At 48.9% G+C, this 20,158-nt stretch overlaps 1 protein-coding gene across 2 annotated transcripts; it reads right to left on the bottom strand.

The window, feature by feature from the left end:
• Positions 1-429: 429 nt before the first annotated feature.
• PITX2 (paired-like homeodomain 2) lies at positions 430-20,116 on the bottom strand. Of its 2 annotated transcripts, XM_006881088.1 has the most exons (4): positions 19,884-20,116; positions 16,049-16,104; positions 3,814-4,019; positions 430-1,234 (listed from the first exon to the last, which is right to left on the bottom strand). In XM_006881088.1, exons 2-4 carry the CDS (start codon positions 16,092-16,094, stop codon positions 671-673), a joined length of 816 nt encoding a protein of 271 aa, XP_006881150.1. In that variant the 5' UTR covers positions 16,095-16,104; positions 19,884-20,116; the 3' UTR covers positions 430-670. The 2 variants fall into 2 exon arrangements, with proteins under 2 accessions (XP_006881150.1, XP_006881149.1); XM_006881087.1 differs by lacking the exons at positions 16,049-16,104; positions 19,884-20,116 and adding an exon at positions 4,866-5,384 and having other exon boundaries at positions 671-1,234.
• Positions 20,117-20,158: the final 42 nt, after the last annotated feature.

Raw genomic sequence — 20,158 nt, 5'->3', positions numbered from 1 at the left:
AGGTTGTACATAGCAGTTTCAGAAACATCATTGCATCCACCAGAGAAACTATTCTAAAACTGATATTCACACATTTTTTTATAATAATAATATGTTAGAAACGTACAGTGTGGCATTTAGTATATACATTCCCTTGCTCGCAAGCGAAAAATCCTAATCGCTTCTGTATAACATGCTTTATTTTAAAGCCTAACCTTTAAAAACACTGTTGTGATATTACTAACAACTGCTTTTATAAAATTAATTTGACATTTCGATATATATACATCCTTTCAGTCATTTTAATGTTAACAATGCTAAACTTAAAAAATAACAAGCTTATAGTAATGTTAAAATGTCATATCCAGTCAAATATTTGCGTGTATATGTGTGTGTACACATAGATACATACACACACACACACATACATACACATATATGTGTGTCCTCGCAACTATTGGAAATACTTTAGTGAAAGATGTCAGACACTGAGGAAATGCCTTTGAAATCAAAGGAGCGCTTTCTTTAATGCAGTGGTTTCCTCTTTTATTTATTTTTTGCCTCTATCTTCTCTCCTCCTCTCTCCATCCCTTTAGTGCCCACGACTGTCTAGCATCACAGAGTTCCCAGTCTCTCAAGGTCGGAGTGGGCCCACCCGGCAGGTCCTAGAACCCGGCGCGGTGGGTGCTGCTCACACGGGCCGGTCCACCGCGTACTGGCAAGCGCTCAGGTTCGACGCCGGGTTCTGCACGCTGGCGTAGCCAAAGCTGGAGTGCTGCTTTGCTTTCAGTCTCAGGCTGGCCAGGCTCGAGTTACACGTGTCCCGATAAACGTATGGAGGCGTCGGTGGCGCGTAAGGGCAGGCGGGGGTTGGCACCGCGGAGTTCAGCGACGGGCTGCTCAGGTTGTTCAAGTTATTCAGGCTGTTGAGGCTGGAGCCCGGGACGCCGGTCACTGCTGAGGGCACCATGCTGGACGACATGCTCATGGACGAGATGGAATTGGGTGGGGAGAACATGCTCTGCGACGACAAGGGGTTGACGTTCATGGAGTTGAAGAAGGGGAAGCTCTTGGTGGACAGGGAGGCCGATGTAAGGCCCTTGGCGGCCCAGTTGTTGTACGAGTAGCCCGGGTACATGTCGTCGTAGGGTTGCATGAGCCCATTGAACTGCGGCCCGAAGCCATTCTTGCACAGCTCGGCCTGTTGGTTGCGCTCTCGCTTTCTCCATTTGGCCCTGCGATTCTTGAACCAAACCTGGGGGGGAAGGGGGGAGGGAAAAAGGGAGGAGGAGGGGGCAAGGGAACAAACAGACATCAGACCCCACGGTGAATATTAGTCAAACTTGGAACGAATCTGAAAAGCGCTGACACACACACACTCTCTCTCTCCCCCCCGCCCTGCCACATGCACTCCCACAACTCCCCAAGCTCCTGGGGTCCCCACGCGGCCCAGCCTGCCATTTAAAGCTCTGAGCGGTGCCGCAAACCTCAGCTGAAGGCCTGGCAGCCTGTGGGCAGCTAGCTTGATTACTCCTCCAGGCCCTCCTCCAGGTCTAAAAACATTGATTGTAAAGTAAACGCGAGGCAGCCAGCTTTCTACCCATTCCCTGCTGGGTCACTTTGCAAACCTGCTTCCATTCCAAAGCCACAAACCCCGACAGGAAGACAAGAGGCTGGGAAGGCCTCAGAGGCCCACTCTTTCTATCTCCCTGCCACATACCTCCTTCTTCCCCTCTCTGAACTCGATTGTGCCTCCCTTGACACTCCCCCTCTTTCTGGAACGTGTGACCTCCAAAGGCGCTAGACTGTCCCCCCCCCCAAGCAAAACAACCAAATCAAAAGCTAAAGACCACCTTAACAGCTCGTTAAACTCCTGGAGTTTGGCATGTAAATCTGCTGGAACGTTTCTCCCTGGGCAGCCGTCTCCTCCCTCTTCCAGTCCCACCTCACTCTCCACCCACCCTCACGCAGGTCCGAGCTCTAGGCCCGGCCCCGGCGTGACCTCGAACCGCTGCCCGGGCCCGTCAGCCCCCACCTGCAACCCGTGGCCCCGTCGCAACCCCGTTCCCAATCCACATCAGGCCCTGCTCGTCGCCCCTGACGGCGACTTTTGTGTATTGGAGCGAGGCCTGGCCCGAGATCTCAGAGCTGACACCGGTGGTGATGTTTCACATTACACATCTCCGCCGGGTCCAGACTCCTAATTCGTTTTTCCCCCCTTTGCCCCTTTCATTCTGGTTTTCTTTTTATCCCCCTTCCTCTCTGCGCGCACAGCCTACTATAAAAAGCACGCCTCACTCCCACTTGGCTGGGCGGACAGCCGGTCGGAAAGGAGGTGGCCAGAGAGCGAGGACTGGGAGCAGCGAAGTGGCGGCAAGAGGCCGGGAAGGGGATACAGGGGAGCCGGAGGGGGTGAGGTATGGCTTCTCTGAAGGGTTCCGAAAACCCTGCGATTGTGTCTTTTCTTTTAATTACTCTCCATTTCTACTGGAGATAGTGTAAACTTTGCCCAGGCGAGAGGAGTACGTGCGAGGCCCGTTCCTCTCACGAGCTGTTGGGCTAATAAAAGACTGACCTTGCGCACAACCACGCGGCCTCAGCTCGAGCTCTCGCTTCGGGTAGTTAAACTAAAACCATTTCTAACCTCATGGTGGCTTTTATCCGCCAGCATAGACGCACATCCTGCACAAATGCCACCCACAGCGCGCCTGGGCTCCCTCTGCTTTGGGAGAGCACACTGCTTTTTAGTCTTCTCATTATTATTATTATTTATTATTATTGCTAAATTTTATCTTCTGTGTTTTCAACTGGCCTAACTGGGTCTTGATTTTCCTCTCCAGAGCGCTTAAAAAAAAAATGTGTGTGTAGATATTGCAAAGTCTCTGGATCCTGTTTGTCCGTTTTCTACATCCTGCGCCCAGACTCCTAACTAATTTGGAATTTTCCAGCGACCAGCATAAACCAAGATGTTGCTATGGGCTAACTGATTTAAACACATTCTTGCCAGTTCGTACAGTACAGTTTTGCTACCAAGTTAAGGTAAGCCTTTTTTATTTTTAATAAAATTATGATTCTAATTAGAAGGGGCAGGAAGAACAAATTTCAGGGTATCCAGCAATTAAGAAAGGATAACAAAACTATAAAGAAAGCTGCTTTCATTCTTTTTTCCCATTCTTTCTTCTTTTTTCTTTCTTTAGAAAACCCAACCAAAACAAAAAAAAAAAATCGAGCAGAACAGAACTTGTGTATTTAAACTTACTTTCCGGCGATCACAAAAACCAGGGAGTTGGGTGGGGGAAGAGCCCTGAATGGCCGCAAAAACCCGCAAAGACCATGTAAAGAGGACTAATCTAGAGTAAAAAAAAAAAATCTTGGCGTGCCTTGCCGGAAGGTTTCCCAGGGAGAACCAACCCTTGCGTGTCTCTGACGGATTTTCCTTTTTAAAAGCGCACAGGTTGGAGCCTGTTCTAGGCTCCTGGCCTGGGAGGAATTTTCTTGGTGCTCGCTGGCGATTGCAAGCCCAGAAAACAAAGCCGGGTGTATAGAAGGCAGGCTCACGCGGCTCGGCATGGGAGGACGCGTGGGGCGAGGTAGTGCGCCGGGGTGGCTCTGAGGCTCGAGCCAGGCCCGAGGTCGGGCCGCGGAAAGGGGAGCTGCAGCCTTGCAGCTTGGGCTGCCGCTTGGCCCTCCGCCTTTACAAAGAGGATGGATTCCCAGCAGCGTGCTCCAGGCCAGCAGAGCCTTCCTCTCCACCACCCCCCTCCCTCGTCTACACCGCGTGCGCCTCAAGAACCACCCCTCCTCCACCCTTCCAGGCTCTTTGCAGTCTCCTACCCGGACTCGGGCCTCTGTGAGGTTGGTCCACACTGCGATTTCTTCGCGCGTGGACATGTCCGGGTAGCGGTTCCTCTGGAACGTAGCTTCCAGCTCTTGCAGCTGCTGGCTGGTGAAGTGAGTCCGCTGCCGCCGTTGCCGCTTTTTCTTGGAAGGGTCCTCGGCGCCCACGTCCTCATTCTTCCCCTGTTGGCTTTTATCTTTCTCTGAAAACGAAACACACAGAGACCCCCGTCAGTGTTTCCAGCAGCAACTCGGGAAGTGCAACTGACTGGAGCGGTGGCAGAGATCCGGGCCGAGTCCCGGTGCCTTGGGGGGAGGAGTGCGCTACACGGCCCGGGGAGCGCAGCCAGCGCCCATGGGGTGTGAGTGCGGAAGGGTGAGGGAGCGGGCACCCCATCTTCTCCCCTCCCCCAGCGCTGCACGTTTTATTTACATGTTTATCTCTGCACGGTGGCACCGTAATTTTTATGGCCCAGGCCTTGAAGCATATTTTTACAACTCTGCGCAAGACACAACTCTCCGTGGACACATACACAGAGCGCGATTAGGGACCCTTTCTGGTAGAAAGTGCGATTTGCAATGCAGTTTTGGAAAGCTAGGAAATTCGGGATTCAGTTAGGCACCAAAGTTTCTTGGCCCCTTAGGAGAAACTGTCTCTTTGCCAAGAACACTTCTGAGGCTGAATTTTAGAAAGACTTTATTAGGAAGTGGAACTATTTCGGAGCCCAAAGCCGAGAAAAGAGTAGGGATTAGAAACAGGACGGCCTCTGAACATGGGGATGTTGAAGACTGATGGGGGGACACAAACCAGCAAAAAGAAAGGACAAGTCAAGTAGAGTTAAGGTCTGGCCATCCAAGCCAGGTCTTCTGGCCGAAGCAGAGAAAAGAATGTGGTGGGATCCCCAGAGACTCGTCTCCGGTTGTTCTGCGGACAGCCAGCAAAACGCCCCCCACATACACAACCACCACGCCCCCCCCCATGAGGGGCTGATGGGTGAGAGGCACCGGGTGGCTGGGCGTGGATGGCGGCAGGGCGGTGTTCGCCTTACCTGAGGCCTCGGGGCTGGAGGTGTCGGAGATGGTGTGCACCTCCAGCCTGTGTTTGGAGGAGTCCAGGGAGCGAGGCTGCCCAGGAGCCAAAACCGAAGCCATGGTCAGTTGCTGGGGATGGTGGCAAGAAGAGGTGGATGAGGAAGCGGCCGACAGCTTGGTTACTGCTGCTCGGTGCTCCAAGTGCAGCGGGCCTTTCATGCAGTTCATGGGCGAGGGAGCGTACCGCCTCAGAGTCCCAGGCTCCTGCCCCGGCGAGCCTCAGTGGCGCTGGCGCCCGCTCCGGGTCGCGCTCAAGGCGCGGAGTTTCCCCGGCGTGGCCGCCGCGGGCAGAGCCAAGGGACGCGCACCGCCTCAGAGCCACCGAGTCCTCGGGCCGAGGTGCCCCTTCTTCTCCAGAAGCCTCAAGTGGAAAAGTCCAGCGGCCGAAAGTCAGCGGTCAAACGGACACATGGGGATGTGGGCAGGAGGACGCTGTTCCGAGTGTCTTTGGGGAGCTGCCTCCCAAGCTCCAAAGCGAATCAAGAGTGGGCAAAGACCCCCTTTCCTCCCTCCCGCCCTCCCCCAAGCACCCCTCCAATAAGGAAAGCTAACGCCGACCGCGCTCAGAAAGGCGAGCTCTGCCCGCCCCCTGCGCGGCAACCCTGACAGAGAAGTGTCAAGAGTGACAGGGACAGGTAGCTGATATTAGATCCCCAGCGGCGGTGGCGCGGCGCGGGCCTCCGGAGCGCCCTGCGGCTGGCGCTCTCTCGCGCACCCCTTGGCCCGTCGAGCTCGAGCCGCGTCTGCCCGCAGCTCTGCTCCGGCATCCAGGCGGGCGGCGGACTAGCTCTGCAGCTCCGCGCTTCCCTGTTGGCCTAACATCTTAAAACCAGAGGCGGGCTTCCTGGTGCCTAGACGTCACTCGGCCGCGGCCCTCTCCATCCCTCCCCGCCTCCTCCTCCTCTTAGACCCTTCGCAGGCGCGAGTGACGTGGCTCCTCACCAATCAGGACGCCCTGAGACGCGGCGGAGGGACGGACCTGCGTGCACCTATCAGCAGCCCGGGGCCGAGCTAAGTGCCCACCGGGTCTTCACCAGCCGCTTCAGGGAATTCTCTGCTCCCGCAGGGTCCTAGCCTGGGAGCCCAGGCGGGGAGGTGGAGAGGTGAGGCTCCGAGAAAGAGCCCAAAGGTCGAGTGCTAACGGAAAGGAGGGTCAGCAAGGCAGTCTCCTTCCCCTTCGTTTGGTCTGTCATGACACCCATTTCCAATCAAGGGCTTTTGCTTGTTTTTTTATAGGCAAAAGGGCCCGTGCTACTTAAAACCAGAAAAAATTTTAAAAGACCACACATTATCTGTCCGATCTTAAATTTTCTCTACAGCCTGTCAAGTGAATGAATGCTGCACTAATCTGAATCGGCTTTGCTTTAATTGCGAGGAGGGCAAAGCCCTGAAAAGACAGGCTAATAAATTAGAAATCGAGAAGCAAATGGACCCGTCAAAAGAAAATTACCTTGACTTTAAACGAACAACTGTTTGGTGATTCACTCTGGATTTACACAAGAATAAAAAGTCGCTTCTGATCACGTTCTCTGTAAGGCTTATTAGTCCCCAGACAGAAAACGCACAATAGAACAGAAACCCTAACCCAGCGTTTTCAAAATGCTGAAAGCTTATCCATTCTACTTAAAGTTGATTAAGATACATATCCTACATCTTTCAAATTCCTTGTACACTGCATTAAGCTTGTACTAACCCGAGAGAAGGCCACGCTTTAAATTTTGACTCTCTTGTTTACTTTATTATCAATCAGATTCAAATCCATAAAGCCTTGGAATCAGCAACCTTGAGCTAATTATATAGGAAATATGCTTTGATAAATTTCCATATCATTAAAAATGTTGCCAAATAACCAATTTCAAGGATAATTTTGAACATTTTCTTTCTCCAGTGAGCTCAAGACTCTCTTGAATCCTTAAAAGAGAGTCTAAGGCAGTAGGGTATGGGCAGAGGAAAAATGCCTAGAGGAGAGGGCAACCGGATAAATCAGAGTTTTATTCACTTAAATAAAAGAGGAGGGAAACCATTTTTGGGAACAAGCATTATTACAGTACTTTTCCCAAAGTCATTTAAGAAGAAAAAATCCAAAGCACATCTTTCAAAATAAAGTCCTTTCCCCCTCTAGTTCAGCTCACCTAGAAAACACATCCTAATCTCCCCCAAGTTTCTGCATTGTGGATTGTTTTATTGTGGAGTTAGTGTTATCATCCCTGAGTGTGTCTTTGTTTGACATTACAGTCAATGATTTGCAACCCCAGTGCTAGGTATCTTCAGAAGGCCTCCTCCTTGTCCTTGTTCACAAGATTGGGAAACTTATTCAGTCTGGAGCGAAGTGGTTGAAACACACTGCAAATATGTTTGTGACCTATGTCACCCTTTTGTCCTGCTCTTCCCAGATCCCTTTATCTAGCACCTCTCCTGGATTTTTAACAGACTTAAGCAGTCCAAGGAGCCTAAAGAGAATGTATTTGTTCTCCAGTCTTGCCCCACAAAATATCTCACTTAAGAAAAGTACCTCACTTTAAAGAAAACTTAAGCTACTAGGAAGAACTTTCTTCATAGTTAGCTTTGAATTAGCATTTCTGGTTTGAACCTTTTATTCCAAATTGCCCACTCCATGCACACACACACACCTGCTCAGGGCTGAACACATCCCCATGCGACAGGTCTGCATTAGCTAAGGCTCAGATATTCAGCTATATTAGGTCCTACAATCTTATCACTAAATTATACATATTATACCAGCAGCATGTTGGTAAAGAAGGTTAAATTAATTTACATTCTGCTCATTATCTGGTGCTTAAATGATGAATTTTATCCCTGAGATTTGGTGGAGAATCTCCTCCTCAGACCCCACTGAAGACAATGCTCTTACATTTGTAGTGGTTTTTAATCTGATAAGACTCTAATTTGCTTAAGTCTTTTAAATAAGGGTTTTAAATGTTTCTAGCCATTTTCTTATTGAATTTCCTCTAATTCCCCCAAGATCATAAAGTATATGTGTAAAGTAAATATTTCCTCCCATTGCACTGGCAGCCCATGACCTATAACTAAGTCAATATGAATCCAGCTCTATTCTGCCCAATGTGTTTACTAATCATATTCTAGTTCTTCTTTTGAACCCCTGCATAGCTTTGGTCCCCACAATACCACCCCACAATACCACGTCCCCAAAGCTTCCTTTCAAATACAGACAAATGCAGGATGAAAAACACTCTCTCAAAGTGAGCATACCCTCTTCCATATTTCAGGATTCCAACCCTGGATCTGTAATTTTCAGAGGTGTCTTGGGGTGTTCTTCAAAACTCTTTACTCTAAAAAGTTGAGAAGCCCCACAGAACCATGGAGATTTCTAAGCTGTTCCCATTGTTCATTAAGTCCCTAGACTTTTTGCTTAAGCTCTGGTGGCCCTTCTCAACTGGTAGCATTTGCATCATGGCAAACATATGTATACTAAAGATCTCAACTGGTCTCCAAAGTGAATTCACACACTTATACACACACACACACACACACACACACACACTGCCAAAGTATAGGAGAATTTAAAAGTACTGGTAACCTAAAGATAACCTAAAACAATAAGGAGTCTTCCCATCCATTTGAGAGTTAAGTGAATAATAAAGATAATTATCAGGAGAAACACACAGGCACACACACAAACACCCCTCCCTTCTCCCAAGCCATCCAAACAACTGAGCCAAAATGAGTCTTGCCTTTCCATTTTCCATGTAGAATTTCAACTCCTATTAATCACTCCACACACTCTAAAAGACAACAAGGAATAGAAGATGCTAACTTATTGCCATCTAGTCAATCTCTATTGTGATCGTGCATGTACATGGACGTGAGACTCATTCTAAGGAGCAGAATTCGATGGCACAGATCTCTGTAGGAAGAAGATAGCAACATAATGGGGAAAAGGAATGGTTGTATTAGAGACTAAGGAACGCTTGGGGGGTGGGGAGCAAAAGGGATGCTTGTAATAGAGACTAAGAATATTCCATGACGTGTGGCGGGCAACTTTTGAGATTTATGCTGCAGAAAAAATTGTGAGTGTATAGATGTATTGTTTATATAGGATAAAGAAGGATAAATATAGGAGAAATGAAGAGGTCTTTATAAAAATAAACCAAAAAAAGTATTTTGTACTTTGTGGGTTCCGCTTTAATGGGTCCCCAGGTAAGCTTCTTCCTTTACTGATTAAAGAAGTTACTATTAGTTCTCCCTCCATCTAAGATATTTTTAGCTCTGAAAAATCATCAGGGTCCCTGTGGAGTGACTGGAGCTGCTGCAAGGTCTGGGGTGGGATTTGGAGGGGGTGGGGTTAGGGGGTGGGGGGGCGCGTGTCGTGGAGGGCAAGGAAGGGAAGTCCAGTGAGGGTCTGTGGTTTGAATCTGGGGAAAACAGGGGGTTTTAATAGAGTGTTCTTGTTTGTTCTTTAAAGAAGAGATCCTGGAGGAGGGAAATGTGTGACAGGGGGCCAGACTATTTTCAGCTGGTATTTGCCACCGATTACCAGTCTTAAAGTCTTATTTAATTTCACACTCGTTAGCGTTCGTTGCGCAAAGCCCCTCTGGCCATCTTGGCGAGCATTTGGGCTGCCCGGCTAAACCCTCGGCGGTGGCGGCCTGGGTAGGGACGGGACACAGTTCAACAATCTCCAGCTTTTGGAAAGAATCTGGCCTCTGAGCTCACCTGGAAGATGGTTCAGTTAGAAGCCTCCCTGTGCTGTCAGGCTGTGGAGGGGCAGGAGTCTTAGCCTGGCCCAGGCCAGCTCAAGGTCGAGGCTCAGCTCAGAGCCCAGTGAAGGGCGTGAGCGTGTGCGCTCCGGACAGTGGAGTGCGCAGAGGTCAGGTGAAGACCTTGTACCCTGGCCCAAGAACGTTCCTTCCTCTCTCTGCTCTCCCTTGCTTTCCTTTGCACACAAACCATGCTGTAAAGGGGCCTTTCCTTCTAGAGCCATGAACTGAAGGTTCCCCAAATTAAAGCTGCAATGTGTAGCTGATATTTCCCCTATTCCCTTAATGGAATAAAAAGTGCTGGTTTATAAAAAGGAGCGGACCCCTTTCTGGGCCAGAAGTCTCCAGATTTCGTCAGCTACAACCACCCTCTCGGTTCCATGCAGAGGCAGAAGACTCGCAAGTTTTGTGTGTCGCTCTCACTCTACTTGCCCATGCACTTGAAGTTTGGGGATGAGATTCAGATATAAACATCGAATTAGACAAGGCAATTGGTGATAGGCCCAGGGGTGGCTAAAACCTGGGACCGACAAGGCTTCCTCACATACGGTAGCCAACCATAGGTCTACTAGGGGCACTTTTAATCTCTGAAAACAAGAGGAAACACTCCTCCTTCCCCCCATCTCTTATCTGTGAATTCATAAGATAAAAAGAACACTGAGAGTGGGAGAATTTTAAAATTATCAGCAACATTCCAAGTCACCCTGTGAATAGTTTGGTAATGTATTTGCGGCCCACAACAAGTATAAGCAGTATCTACTAACAGTTCCCATTTGTAGAACCTTTGCAGGTTATTCAAGGTACTTGAATCTGAGGTACTTGAGCAAATCAAATCTTTAATGAGAGAGAGAGAGAGAGAGAAACACAAATACACAAATGCTGGGGCTGGGCAGGGATAGATCTCTCTTCCTCAAAAGGTAGATATACAGAAGGATATAGTCACGCACATCCAGAGAATGGGAATTAGCAAGAGACTAAGGAAGTTGCTCCTCTTTCTTTTTTTAAAACACACACACACACACACACACACACACACACACACACACACACACACCAAAACACCCCACCCCAAAACAAACAACAAACCAAAACAACAGTTGGATTAAAATTCTCTCTCTTTTTCTTCTTTTCCCACTTGAGCTGTTGCCCTTCCTTTCTGTTTCTCTCACAATCTCTTTTTTTCTGTCTTCCCTCTACCAGACAGGCTGGTAGCTAACATTCAGCATTAGTTGTCATGGTGACCATAAATCACATAAATCCAAGAATACCCACCTATAATCTGAGATGAAGCTTTTATTTCCCTAGTGAAATAATATTTTAAAAGCTGTCAGCTGACAAACAAAAAAAAAAAAAAAAAAAGGAAAGAAAAGAAAAGGAACCCACCTCATTGTAGTAACCCAAGTAATATATTATTCCTAAAGGTTTAAATTAAAATGTCAGCCTGTTAAAAAGATTCGGGGAGAATCGTGGGCACTCTCGTGTCAGATCTTCACAATGAAGCTGGTGCCACCCACCCCTCTGTACTCCTCTCAGACGCATACTCTCTTCCCATTAATTTCTTCCTTCCACCCCCAAGTACTTTATTTCTCACAGATTCTATGCCTAGATTGTTAAAGAAAAGATCATTTCCATCGATTAGAGAAGACTTTTTGGTCCTTTGCCGGAGCTCCTGGCAGGCTGAGCATCAGTTATCAGTTACTTCCCTTAAATGAAAGGTGATGGCTCTCAGGACAGGTAGTGGTCAGGGCCCTGCGGAGGGCAGCAATGTAAAGAAGTGAAGAAGAAACACGGAGAACGTGGGTGGGAAACAGTGGAAGACAGCCCGGTGGTTAAGGACCGAAGTTAAGTCTGGGTCCAAGACTGTAAGTATCTTCTCCCCTTGTTGCTATTTTCACCCCTGAGGTGAGACTTTTCCAGCCCAGCCGGAGACCCCGGGCCCCTATGTTGGGGGTGAGAGGAGGAGCCTTGGTTGGGCCTTTTGTCTTCTTCCTTGGGCTTGTTGTTTTTGCCTATCTTGGATTACAGGGTATTCGTCTAGATGAAGAGCCATTAATTACCCATTCAGTCAATATTAGGAAGACGGCAAAGCTTTTTACATAGGATTAAGAAGACATCAGATTGTTCCATTAGTATATTCCTGCTCACGGATAAGCTTTCCTTATACATCTCCTTCTCCCCGGAGTCGCTCTAACAACTGCTGGATATATTAACAGCAGGCGGTGAGGAATAACAGCTAAAGCGGCCTTAAATTTGGAGTGCGCCACCATTTCAGGAGCGAGGAATGCGTCGCGCAGAGACTACCTCTGCGGGCAGGGACCCACAGGGACCTTTGTACAATTGGGATCATTTTCTCTGGTGGCGGAAAAAAAGCCCAACATAACAACAACTCAAAACCCATAAATCGGAGAGGCGGCTCCTGCCCATAAACTGCAGAATTTGAAGTGGGAGGAGGGAGAAGAAAAGAAAATGACAATCTCCTTCGTGAGATAATTAATCTCTGTCTCTCCTAAATGTGCCCTCTCTTATTTTATGCTTAAACCTAGAGCTTTGCTTCTAGCACCACAGCTCTGCATTTTGACAGAAGCCCGGACTTTTGTCGCTGGCAACATTGAAGTCTCTGTATAATGGTGAAGGGAACCTGGATTCCTTGTTTTTAGGAAGTACGTTAAAGTTCCTAGAGTATGTCCTCGATTTGATGATTGAATGAATGAGAGTTTGCCGCCGCTTTGGCGCGTTAAGGGGCTGGGGTTTGAGCTGTAACTCGGGGCACCGAGAGGGGCATGTGACTGTTCCTTTGCAAAGGGACGAAGTAGGCTCCCCCTAGATATCTGGGTTGGATACTTTCAGCCATTCCATTCTGCCAAAGCTATTTAAAAATTAATGGCGTCGCCGAGGGAGGTCAGGAGAAGGAACCCGCCCCAGGTCCGGACGCAAAGCCTGGAGCTAAGGCCAAAGGGCGGCCGCGCGGTCCGATTTCAGCCCCAACCCAGAGCCACCGCCTTAAAACTTTCAGGGTCACAGACGGCCAAAGGCCCACCCATCTGTTTCCTGAAGGTCAAGGCTGCTCTGTGGGCGCCATAAAACAAAGCTCCTTTGGGAACCCCTAAAGCCAGGGAAGAGCCCAGAACCTCTGTTCCATAGGGAGCGTTCTCTGTGGGCCTAGGCCCCTTCTTCCTGGAGGAGCAGCTGCTTAACCTGCCAGCCAGTTCCGCCTCACGCCCTGGCCTTGTCTTTTCTCTCGCCGCCCTTCCCAAAGGCCTAGCCTCTGAACCGCTCTCGGGCCCACTCGTTTTGAGCTTAGAAATAGGCTGTGCATCGGTTCAATATATGCAACACGGGAGGGGATTGACTTAGCAAGGAGCCAGAGGCTGAATCTTCCAGAGGTGAAACCTGCCTGCTCAGTGATTTTCCCCACACCTTCCCCAAGGATTGGGATCTCTGGGTGGGGCCCAAAGGTTGGAAGATCCTGTTCATGGAGAAGTGCTTGAAAATAAGGCCTGGTGATGGACTTCTGGCAAATGAGGCACTGAACATTCGAGGGAGCACAGTTCTCCACGAGGTCATTAAGAATCAGAAATAAACCCCACAGCAACTGTGTATCTCCCAAGCCCTTTGAGAATAGGTAGAGTTTTGGTGTTTGGGGCTTTTAGTTTTGTTTTGAGAGGGCATGAGGAGGGAGAGTACCAAGGATCATATACTGTAGCCCTTTGAAAATATTGCATGCCATTGTAAACATTTTAAAAGCAAATCACAAAGTGTAGACATAAATAATAAAGGAACTAAATCCTTTTCTTTTTAAAGTCGGCTGTGACGAGGAACATGCCTATCCCATACGTTAAAGGACTCTGGTGACCTTCTTTCAGGTAAGCTGTAGCTTTGCCCACTCATGTGTGACAGTTTTGGCCTACCAAGTTCACTAAAAGCCAATAAAATCAAGATTTCCCACATTTCTTTTCATCACATGCCTCTTAATTAATGGCACTGAACATGTTTGGGCAGCAGTTTCCCCCTTCTGTCCCAAAGGTAGAAAACAGCCATACTGGCAGTGCTGGGAAGCACCTTTCATGCGCATGCAAATAATCCAGGTCTGAAAGTAATGGTGAGAAAAACAATCCTTCATTACGTCTAACTCTATTTATTTGATAATCATATAAAGCGAACACCCAGGGACGCCTGCCTGACGGGGACGTGACTCTGGCTCCCAGTTGCCTCCAGCCCACCAGAGAGGCCTCCACTCCGCCCTTGGGTTTTCCATACAGGGGCCTTGCCTCTAAGGTCGCAGGGAAACCACCTATCCTCAGAAACCGTCCTAGGTCAAGAAGAAAACTCGGGGGGGGGGCAAGGTGCGGAGTGGGAGCAGCGGTTTAGTGGCTCCTGAGCCCCTTGCGTGGCCAGGTGCATCAGCTGGGACACCGCACCTGCCGGGTGAGGGTGAGAAGTGCGAGGATTCCCTCCTGTGGGTCCTTAGCCGGGGCTGACTCTGCCCAAAGCATTTTCCACGGGAGTCATCGCTCCTCTTGATTTTTAACCATACCCCAAACATACTCCGGTCTAATAATTTATTTTTACGACCGTTTATCAAACAGAAGAAGAATTTAACACACTCTTAATGACAGAAATCACCCAACGTTATCTCTGCATTGCCCCCATTTAACCCCATGGGGTTAATCCCAGACAAGTGAGCGTTTAACTGGCCAAGCAGGAGGACTCACAATATTGTGTGGTCCTCCAGCAGTTCTGCTTTTGACTGCTTCAAATGGTTTGTGTCCACAAAAGATGTTTTCCTCTTAGATTCACGGGGAAGTCTAAATGTTTTATTTTCTTCTGAGTAATTCACAGTTTGCTTACTTGCAGGGGGCTGCAATCCCGGCCCTCTCTGGCACACATTACTTTTGTGTTCTTACATTTTAATCCGGAAAGAGGCGGTTAGGGGCCAAAGGCTGTGTGTATGTGGGGGGGTTATCTTCTCACTCTATCAAAGGTCAACAACCTCCTAAGGCTTGACACTTTTATGTATTACAGAGCTTGGCAAAGCAGTAGAATAAAAGAAGAGTAAATTGAAGCTTTTCATATATTCCAAAGGAAGAGAAGTTCCTCCTTATCTCCCTCTCACGCACGCACAGGATTCAGTAATGGTTGCACCCCGTGCAATGGTTGGAGCCTTATTCTCCCTCGCCCCCAAACCTGCAAACTTTCAGCAGCAACGCCCGTTGCGTTGATCAAAGTGTAACCTGCCAATTATGCATGCCATGACACCAACAAAAACCGAGCCCTCGTCACTAGCCAACAGGTAGCCTCTCCTAGACTTGGGCGCGCACTCCTTTCCACCCCGGCGCCTTTGCAGATCTGTTTGCAGCCCCTGCACACGCGCTCTCTCCTCCCTCCGCCTTCCACGAGGCGAAACTCCGCCAACCCCAGTCGCCTGGCTTCCATTCCCGCGGTAAACCCCGCACCCACAGGCCTGGGCGGGGCCCAGTTTAGAGCCGCGGGGCCGGGGTGGGGCCTGGCAGCGCAGCGCGCAGTGGGACATGGCGAACGACAGAGGTCGCTGTTGGACTATTTTTCCACTCCAGCTAGCTGCTCGGAGGTAGGCTTTGGTGCGCTTAAGATCAGGCCAGAGAGAGAGGGCGCGAACGAGATCAGGAAAACGGGAGAGGGTGAGGTGTTGGGTCTCAGGAGTGCAGTATAATTTGGAAAAAGGAATTAACATCCGTGGGACGGCTGCTTCCTGTCCCATCGAGAGGCCAAGTGTGTAAGTTCAGACAGCAAGCGTCTGCAGCCCGGCAGTCTGGCCTGCGGGAGCCTCACCGAGGCCCAGAGGCCGGTGCCCGGCTCGCGGCCTGTACCTCCCTCCTGGCCTTACCATTGGCGCCGGGATGCTACCGCGGGAAGAGCTGGCTACTGGCCGCCTCTTTCCGATCTCGGAAGAGTCCGCAAGCTCGACTTTTTAAATTTTAGTTTTAGGAGAAAAGGCACTCAGTGGCCACCAGCTGCATGGCTGGGCGGCGTGCGCGCCCGCCCCACGTGGAAGGGAGAGAAACACTCAAAACAGCGGCCGATCGGAGGGAAGGACAAAGAGTAGAAAGAGGGACAAAGAGTAGAGAGACACAATTAGAGGGAAAAGCCAGCCGAGGACACTCCCATCTCCTGGACCCTTTGGCAATTCAGCGCAGGGTGGCGTCCTCTTCCCGCGCCCGCTATTCCTGCCTGGAGGAGCAGGCCCCAAGCTCTGTGACTCGCTGAGCGGGTCAACCCCGAATCCTGGTTCTGATTTCCGCGCTGCCTGAGCCAGCCCCTCTGGAAAGTTCCCCTGGCCTGCGCCCCACCATGGTGCGCTCTTGCCTGGTTCGCGGGGCGCGGCCTCCCGTTCATTGCCGCAGACAGGAGAAGCGGGTTCTTACCTAATTGTACACACGCTGACACTAGTTTGCGGCAGTTGGTCTCCATTCCCCGTTATCTGCAAAACACAAGAGTTGAGGGCTGTGAGAAGGGATGGTCAGCTAACTGCTTGCACACCAGCTGCTAGGCTCGCTCCTATCTTGCGCTGGGCTTTGGGTGAGCTGCTCAGACCTGAAAGCCTCTAGCTGGACACAGTCGCATCCCCATTCCTGCCCCTAATCCTGAGCATCTGTTTACCAAGACCAGGGAAATCTCCCTGCAGAGTTACAGCAAATGGGCCCAGGGGCGATAGGCTTTCTAAATTCACGATATTGTGAATAACCAGGCTGTGGTCCTATTCACAAGGATGTCTACGCCCAGGAAAAAGAGCTCACCTGGATATGAAAACAACCTTAGTATATACAAAATTTAGGGACTTGTATATGAAGGCCACTATTCATCACGTGCTTGCCCCTTAGTTAGGGTCGGGTAAACCTTTGTAAAATGTCAAGGCCGACTTGCTTCTGCCCTACACTTCAGTCTCCACGGGTTTTCAGCACAGTATTTTTGAAAACGAGGGGGCTTTTAAGACTCAAGGTCTAGATGTTTCAGCAGCTAGCTGGCTTTGGGCATCTCATCCATCAGGAGCCACTTTTCCATATTTAGCCACACTGTCCCCTGGAGATACTCACCCAGCCATTTATTTACCCTAGAGCATGATTTAAGATCACAGAGGAGGGACGGACGGGGAGGACAGAGTAAGATTCAGGAGGGCAGGCAAACATCCCGGAGGTTTACTGGCCGCCAAAGACCGAGAAGTCGCCTCGGGAGACCTACTCCTTCAGTTCTCCCCCTTGCCCTCCCTGGGAAGCCAAATTTTTTCAAATTTCCAACCACAACGCAGCGAGCCAAGCTTTTAGCGCGCTCCCCCTTCTCCGCCACAGGCAAAGCTGGAGAGGTGGGTGGCGAGGGGCTCAGTCTGGGTTGGTAGAGGAGCCGCCTCGGCTGCTTTTAAAGACGGAAGAAAGGAAAAAAAAGGTCCTAGGCTCCCTTTTGATCTCGGCGCCTGCTTCTCTCCACACCAACCAGGGTACGCAGGCGGCGGGAGGGCCCACGCGCGGGGCCAGGGCTGGGGCTGGGGTGCCGGCGAGTCTGCCCGGTGGGGACAAGACCAGCAAGGCAGGGAGCAGCCGGTCTGGCTGTGGCCTCAGTCGCGCTTCCCCACTTCTCCTCGGCCTCTCCAGGAGCGCCAGGAGTCCCAGGCCAAGGTCGCTGCCTGGAGGAGGGGTTCTTGGCGTTGTGGCGTAGGGTTCCAAGGATGGGGACTGTCTGGCGGTTCCCTCACTTGCTAGCTGGGACGCGGACGGGGGCTTTTTGGATCCTTGCGGGCCCAAGGGCCCAGAAGTAGCAGTTTGGCGGCTCCAGATTTAGTGATTCTGCAGTAAAATCACAGGATTAGTCCCTGATTGAGATGTCTGTTCGTGAGATATTACAAAATTCATTATCACAGCTCTCTACTAACTCGATATGAAGTAACACAGATGGGATTTTATTAGTCCAGACTTCAAATGTTTACTTATGATAATTTCAAGGGAAATTTGCATGTCATCATCATTTCGATAATCTTTTCTTTTTTTTTTTTTTTTTAAATATCTGAACTGGCTGCATTATTAGCCGGTGGCCGGAGCATTGCAGATGGTAACTGCAAATTGTTTTCATTCTCTGAAAGAATGAATTATACAAAAGAAAAGGCTCGGGTCGCTCGGTGTAAAGTCAGTTGATTATTACACATTCGCCCCTCACCCCCAATGCTTCAGGGCTGCAGACCAAACAAAGCAATCCCAAACAAATCTGCAAGGACTGGGGAGGCTGCGCTCTAAGGATTGAAAAAGAAGGTCAAGGCGTGTTCCTTAGCTCGCTCCGAGGTGTCCTTGTGACTTGGGGATTTATTTTGCAGTCAAAACGAGCCCTAGGAACGGCATTTCATGCTCCATATAATGACCCGGCCTAGGAGATAAATTGAATCTAAATAACTGGGGAAGATAATTTTTTAAGAGACACTTCCAATTCCTGCCTGCCGATCCTTCACCTTGCCCTGTCAAGACAAATCTTCCGTGACAAATTCGGCTGCCCGACTTCTGGAGGGACTTCGATGGCTAATTGATCCCACAAATTGAGATGCACAACTTTTCCTGATGGGGAGTCGTCCTCAACTCCAGGAGTTCATGTCCTGGTTGGAATGTTAATATGTCTCTGTGTGCCTGGCAATCTTGTTTGGGCAGATTTGAGTGTTGGAGCATCAGCCCACCACACGGGTGAAGGAGCACTGAGAGCTACAATGGGCCAGGCGGCCAAAGCCTCAGGAGAAAAAAAAAAATCTGCTTAAAAAAAATTTCTGATGATCACCATAAGAATAATATTGCAGGAACTAAAAATAAAGTTCCAAGAATTCCAAATCCTTTCATATTTCCCCCATTTCCATTCACTCTGTTAGCCCAGAAGAAAATCGTTGATGGAAAGCTTAAAAATAAACAGCTCAAGAACATATGTTTTAAATGAGCTAAATTGGTGAGATTAGCCAGCAAATTAATTGCAGTGGGTAATCATTTAAGGAAATTAAAATACTGCTTTAGGTAGTTTTGTATTTTCCCATGTTTCAGCCTTGTTTTAAGCCAATTAATATTGATGCCTTAAGAATGTTTGAAGATAAGTGTGCTCAACTTAAGGAACAAAACATGTAAATAATTTAAATGTCGTTTTGCTGAGGTTGAAGGAAAATCTACATAAATGAAGTAGCAATGTGTTTTTTTTTGCAAAAGTTTAATCATTGGCATTTTCTATGCTTATGTTATGCAAACAAAAAATTTTAAATGTATAAAGTGTGTTATTTTCTCGACATCATTATTATTTGCATTTTAGATGGATTCTCTTTAAAATTATTTTTTATGGTGAAGGAATCATGAATTCTTTTTAATAGCCTTAAGGGAATGCATGAACATCACTTTAAATCAGCTTTCTTGTAAAATGCTTTAGAATGTATGAATTCATATGTTGCTTTAATCTATAACAGTGAAAGGGATCCCCCCATTTATTTTATTGAGACATAATGCTCACACAGAGAGTAAAAATTACACTATTTTTGATACTTTGACTTCTAAATCGCTTGGGAACGAAAGACATTAAATTGGAATAAGAAGAGGAACACAACTCTCAGGTTTATAATCCATTTTTTTTTCTTTTTCTACTTAGTTGGAAACTAGTTTTCTCCCTGCACCCATTTAAAATGTAATGTATCTTTGATAAATGCAAGATTGGATTTAACTGTTGATCAATTTAAAGGATTTCTAATTCAAAGTAATTGTGTGTGCTTGGCATTGAGGCCTGGCTCCCAGGTAATTCACTTGGGTCTGGGAGGTCACTGCCTGCCAGTTAAGATGGAATCTTTTTTTTTTTTTTTTCCTTTTCCCCCCTCCAGTGGGTAACAATGCGAAGAGGGCTAATCTTCCAGTAGCTGAAACTTTGTAACCCACCCTTTATTTAAGAATGCTAATCCTCGGCCTAAGAATTTTGTCCCCGCCGTGTTGGCACCGAGATTTAAGGGAAGATAGCTTGTTTTAAATGCCAGTCATGGTCTCGCTGCCCACTCGACATCGATACTCTGTAGACTGTTAGCATTTGTGGCTGAGGGCGAAGGGAAGAAGGGTTTTTTGCAAGGTCTGTTTGCCAACTGAGCGAACTCGGAGAAACTGCAGCTCTGAGAGCCACAAATCACCTACGGTGAAGATTCTCCAAAGTGGAACAAATTTCCAGACTCGCATTATCTCACATCCCTGCGGGAGAGAGATGGCCTCCACTTACCCGCTACCGGGAGAGAGCTGCTGTCTCCACGTCCCACCGCTGCCCAGGGAGGTTTCCAAGCGAACCGCGGCACGGGCTGGACCGTAAGCACCCGCAAGCCGGGCCCGAGAGGACGGCGGGGCTCCCGAGGGTGTCGAGTCCCGAGACGGTGCACAGTGGCGCGGCGGACTCGGAATCTAGCCGTCACTGGCAGTTTCTTTCTGCTCCTCTCCAGCTTTCTCGCTCAGTCTCGCCCTCTCTCCCCTCCCTCTCTCTCACTCTCTCTTCCCTCTGCT

This window comes from Elephantulus edwardii, unplaced genomic scaffold, assembly GCF_000299155.1.
Source record: "Elephantulus edwardii isolate Elephantulus edwardi_28Jun2011 unplaced genomic scaffold, EleEdw1.0 scaffold00012, whole genome shotgun sequence".
NCBI lineage: Eukaryota > Metazoa > Chordata > Mammalia > Macroscelidea > Macroscelididae > Elephantulus > Elephantulus edwardii.
This window is presented reverse-complemented; position numbering and strand designations above follow the sequence as displayed.

Coding starts and splice junctions, on each gene's coding strand:
- PITX2 (XM_006881087.1), bottom strand. CDS start 5,076: ATGAACTGCATGAAAGGCCCGCTGCACTTGGAGCACCGAGCAGCAGTA. Junction 4,020..4,865: donor CTCCAGCCCCGAGGCCTCAG/GTAAGGCGAACA, acceptor TTTCGTTTTCAG/AGAAAGATAAAAGCCAACAG. Junction 1,235..3,813: donor TCACAGAGGCCCGAGTCCGG/GTAGGAGACTGC, acceptor CTTCCCCCCCAG/GTTTGGTTCAAGAATCGCAG.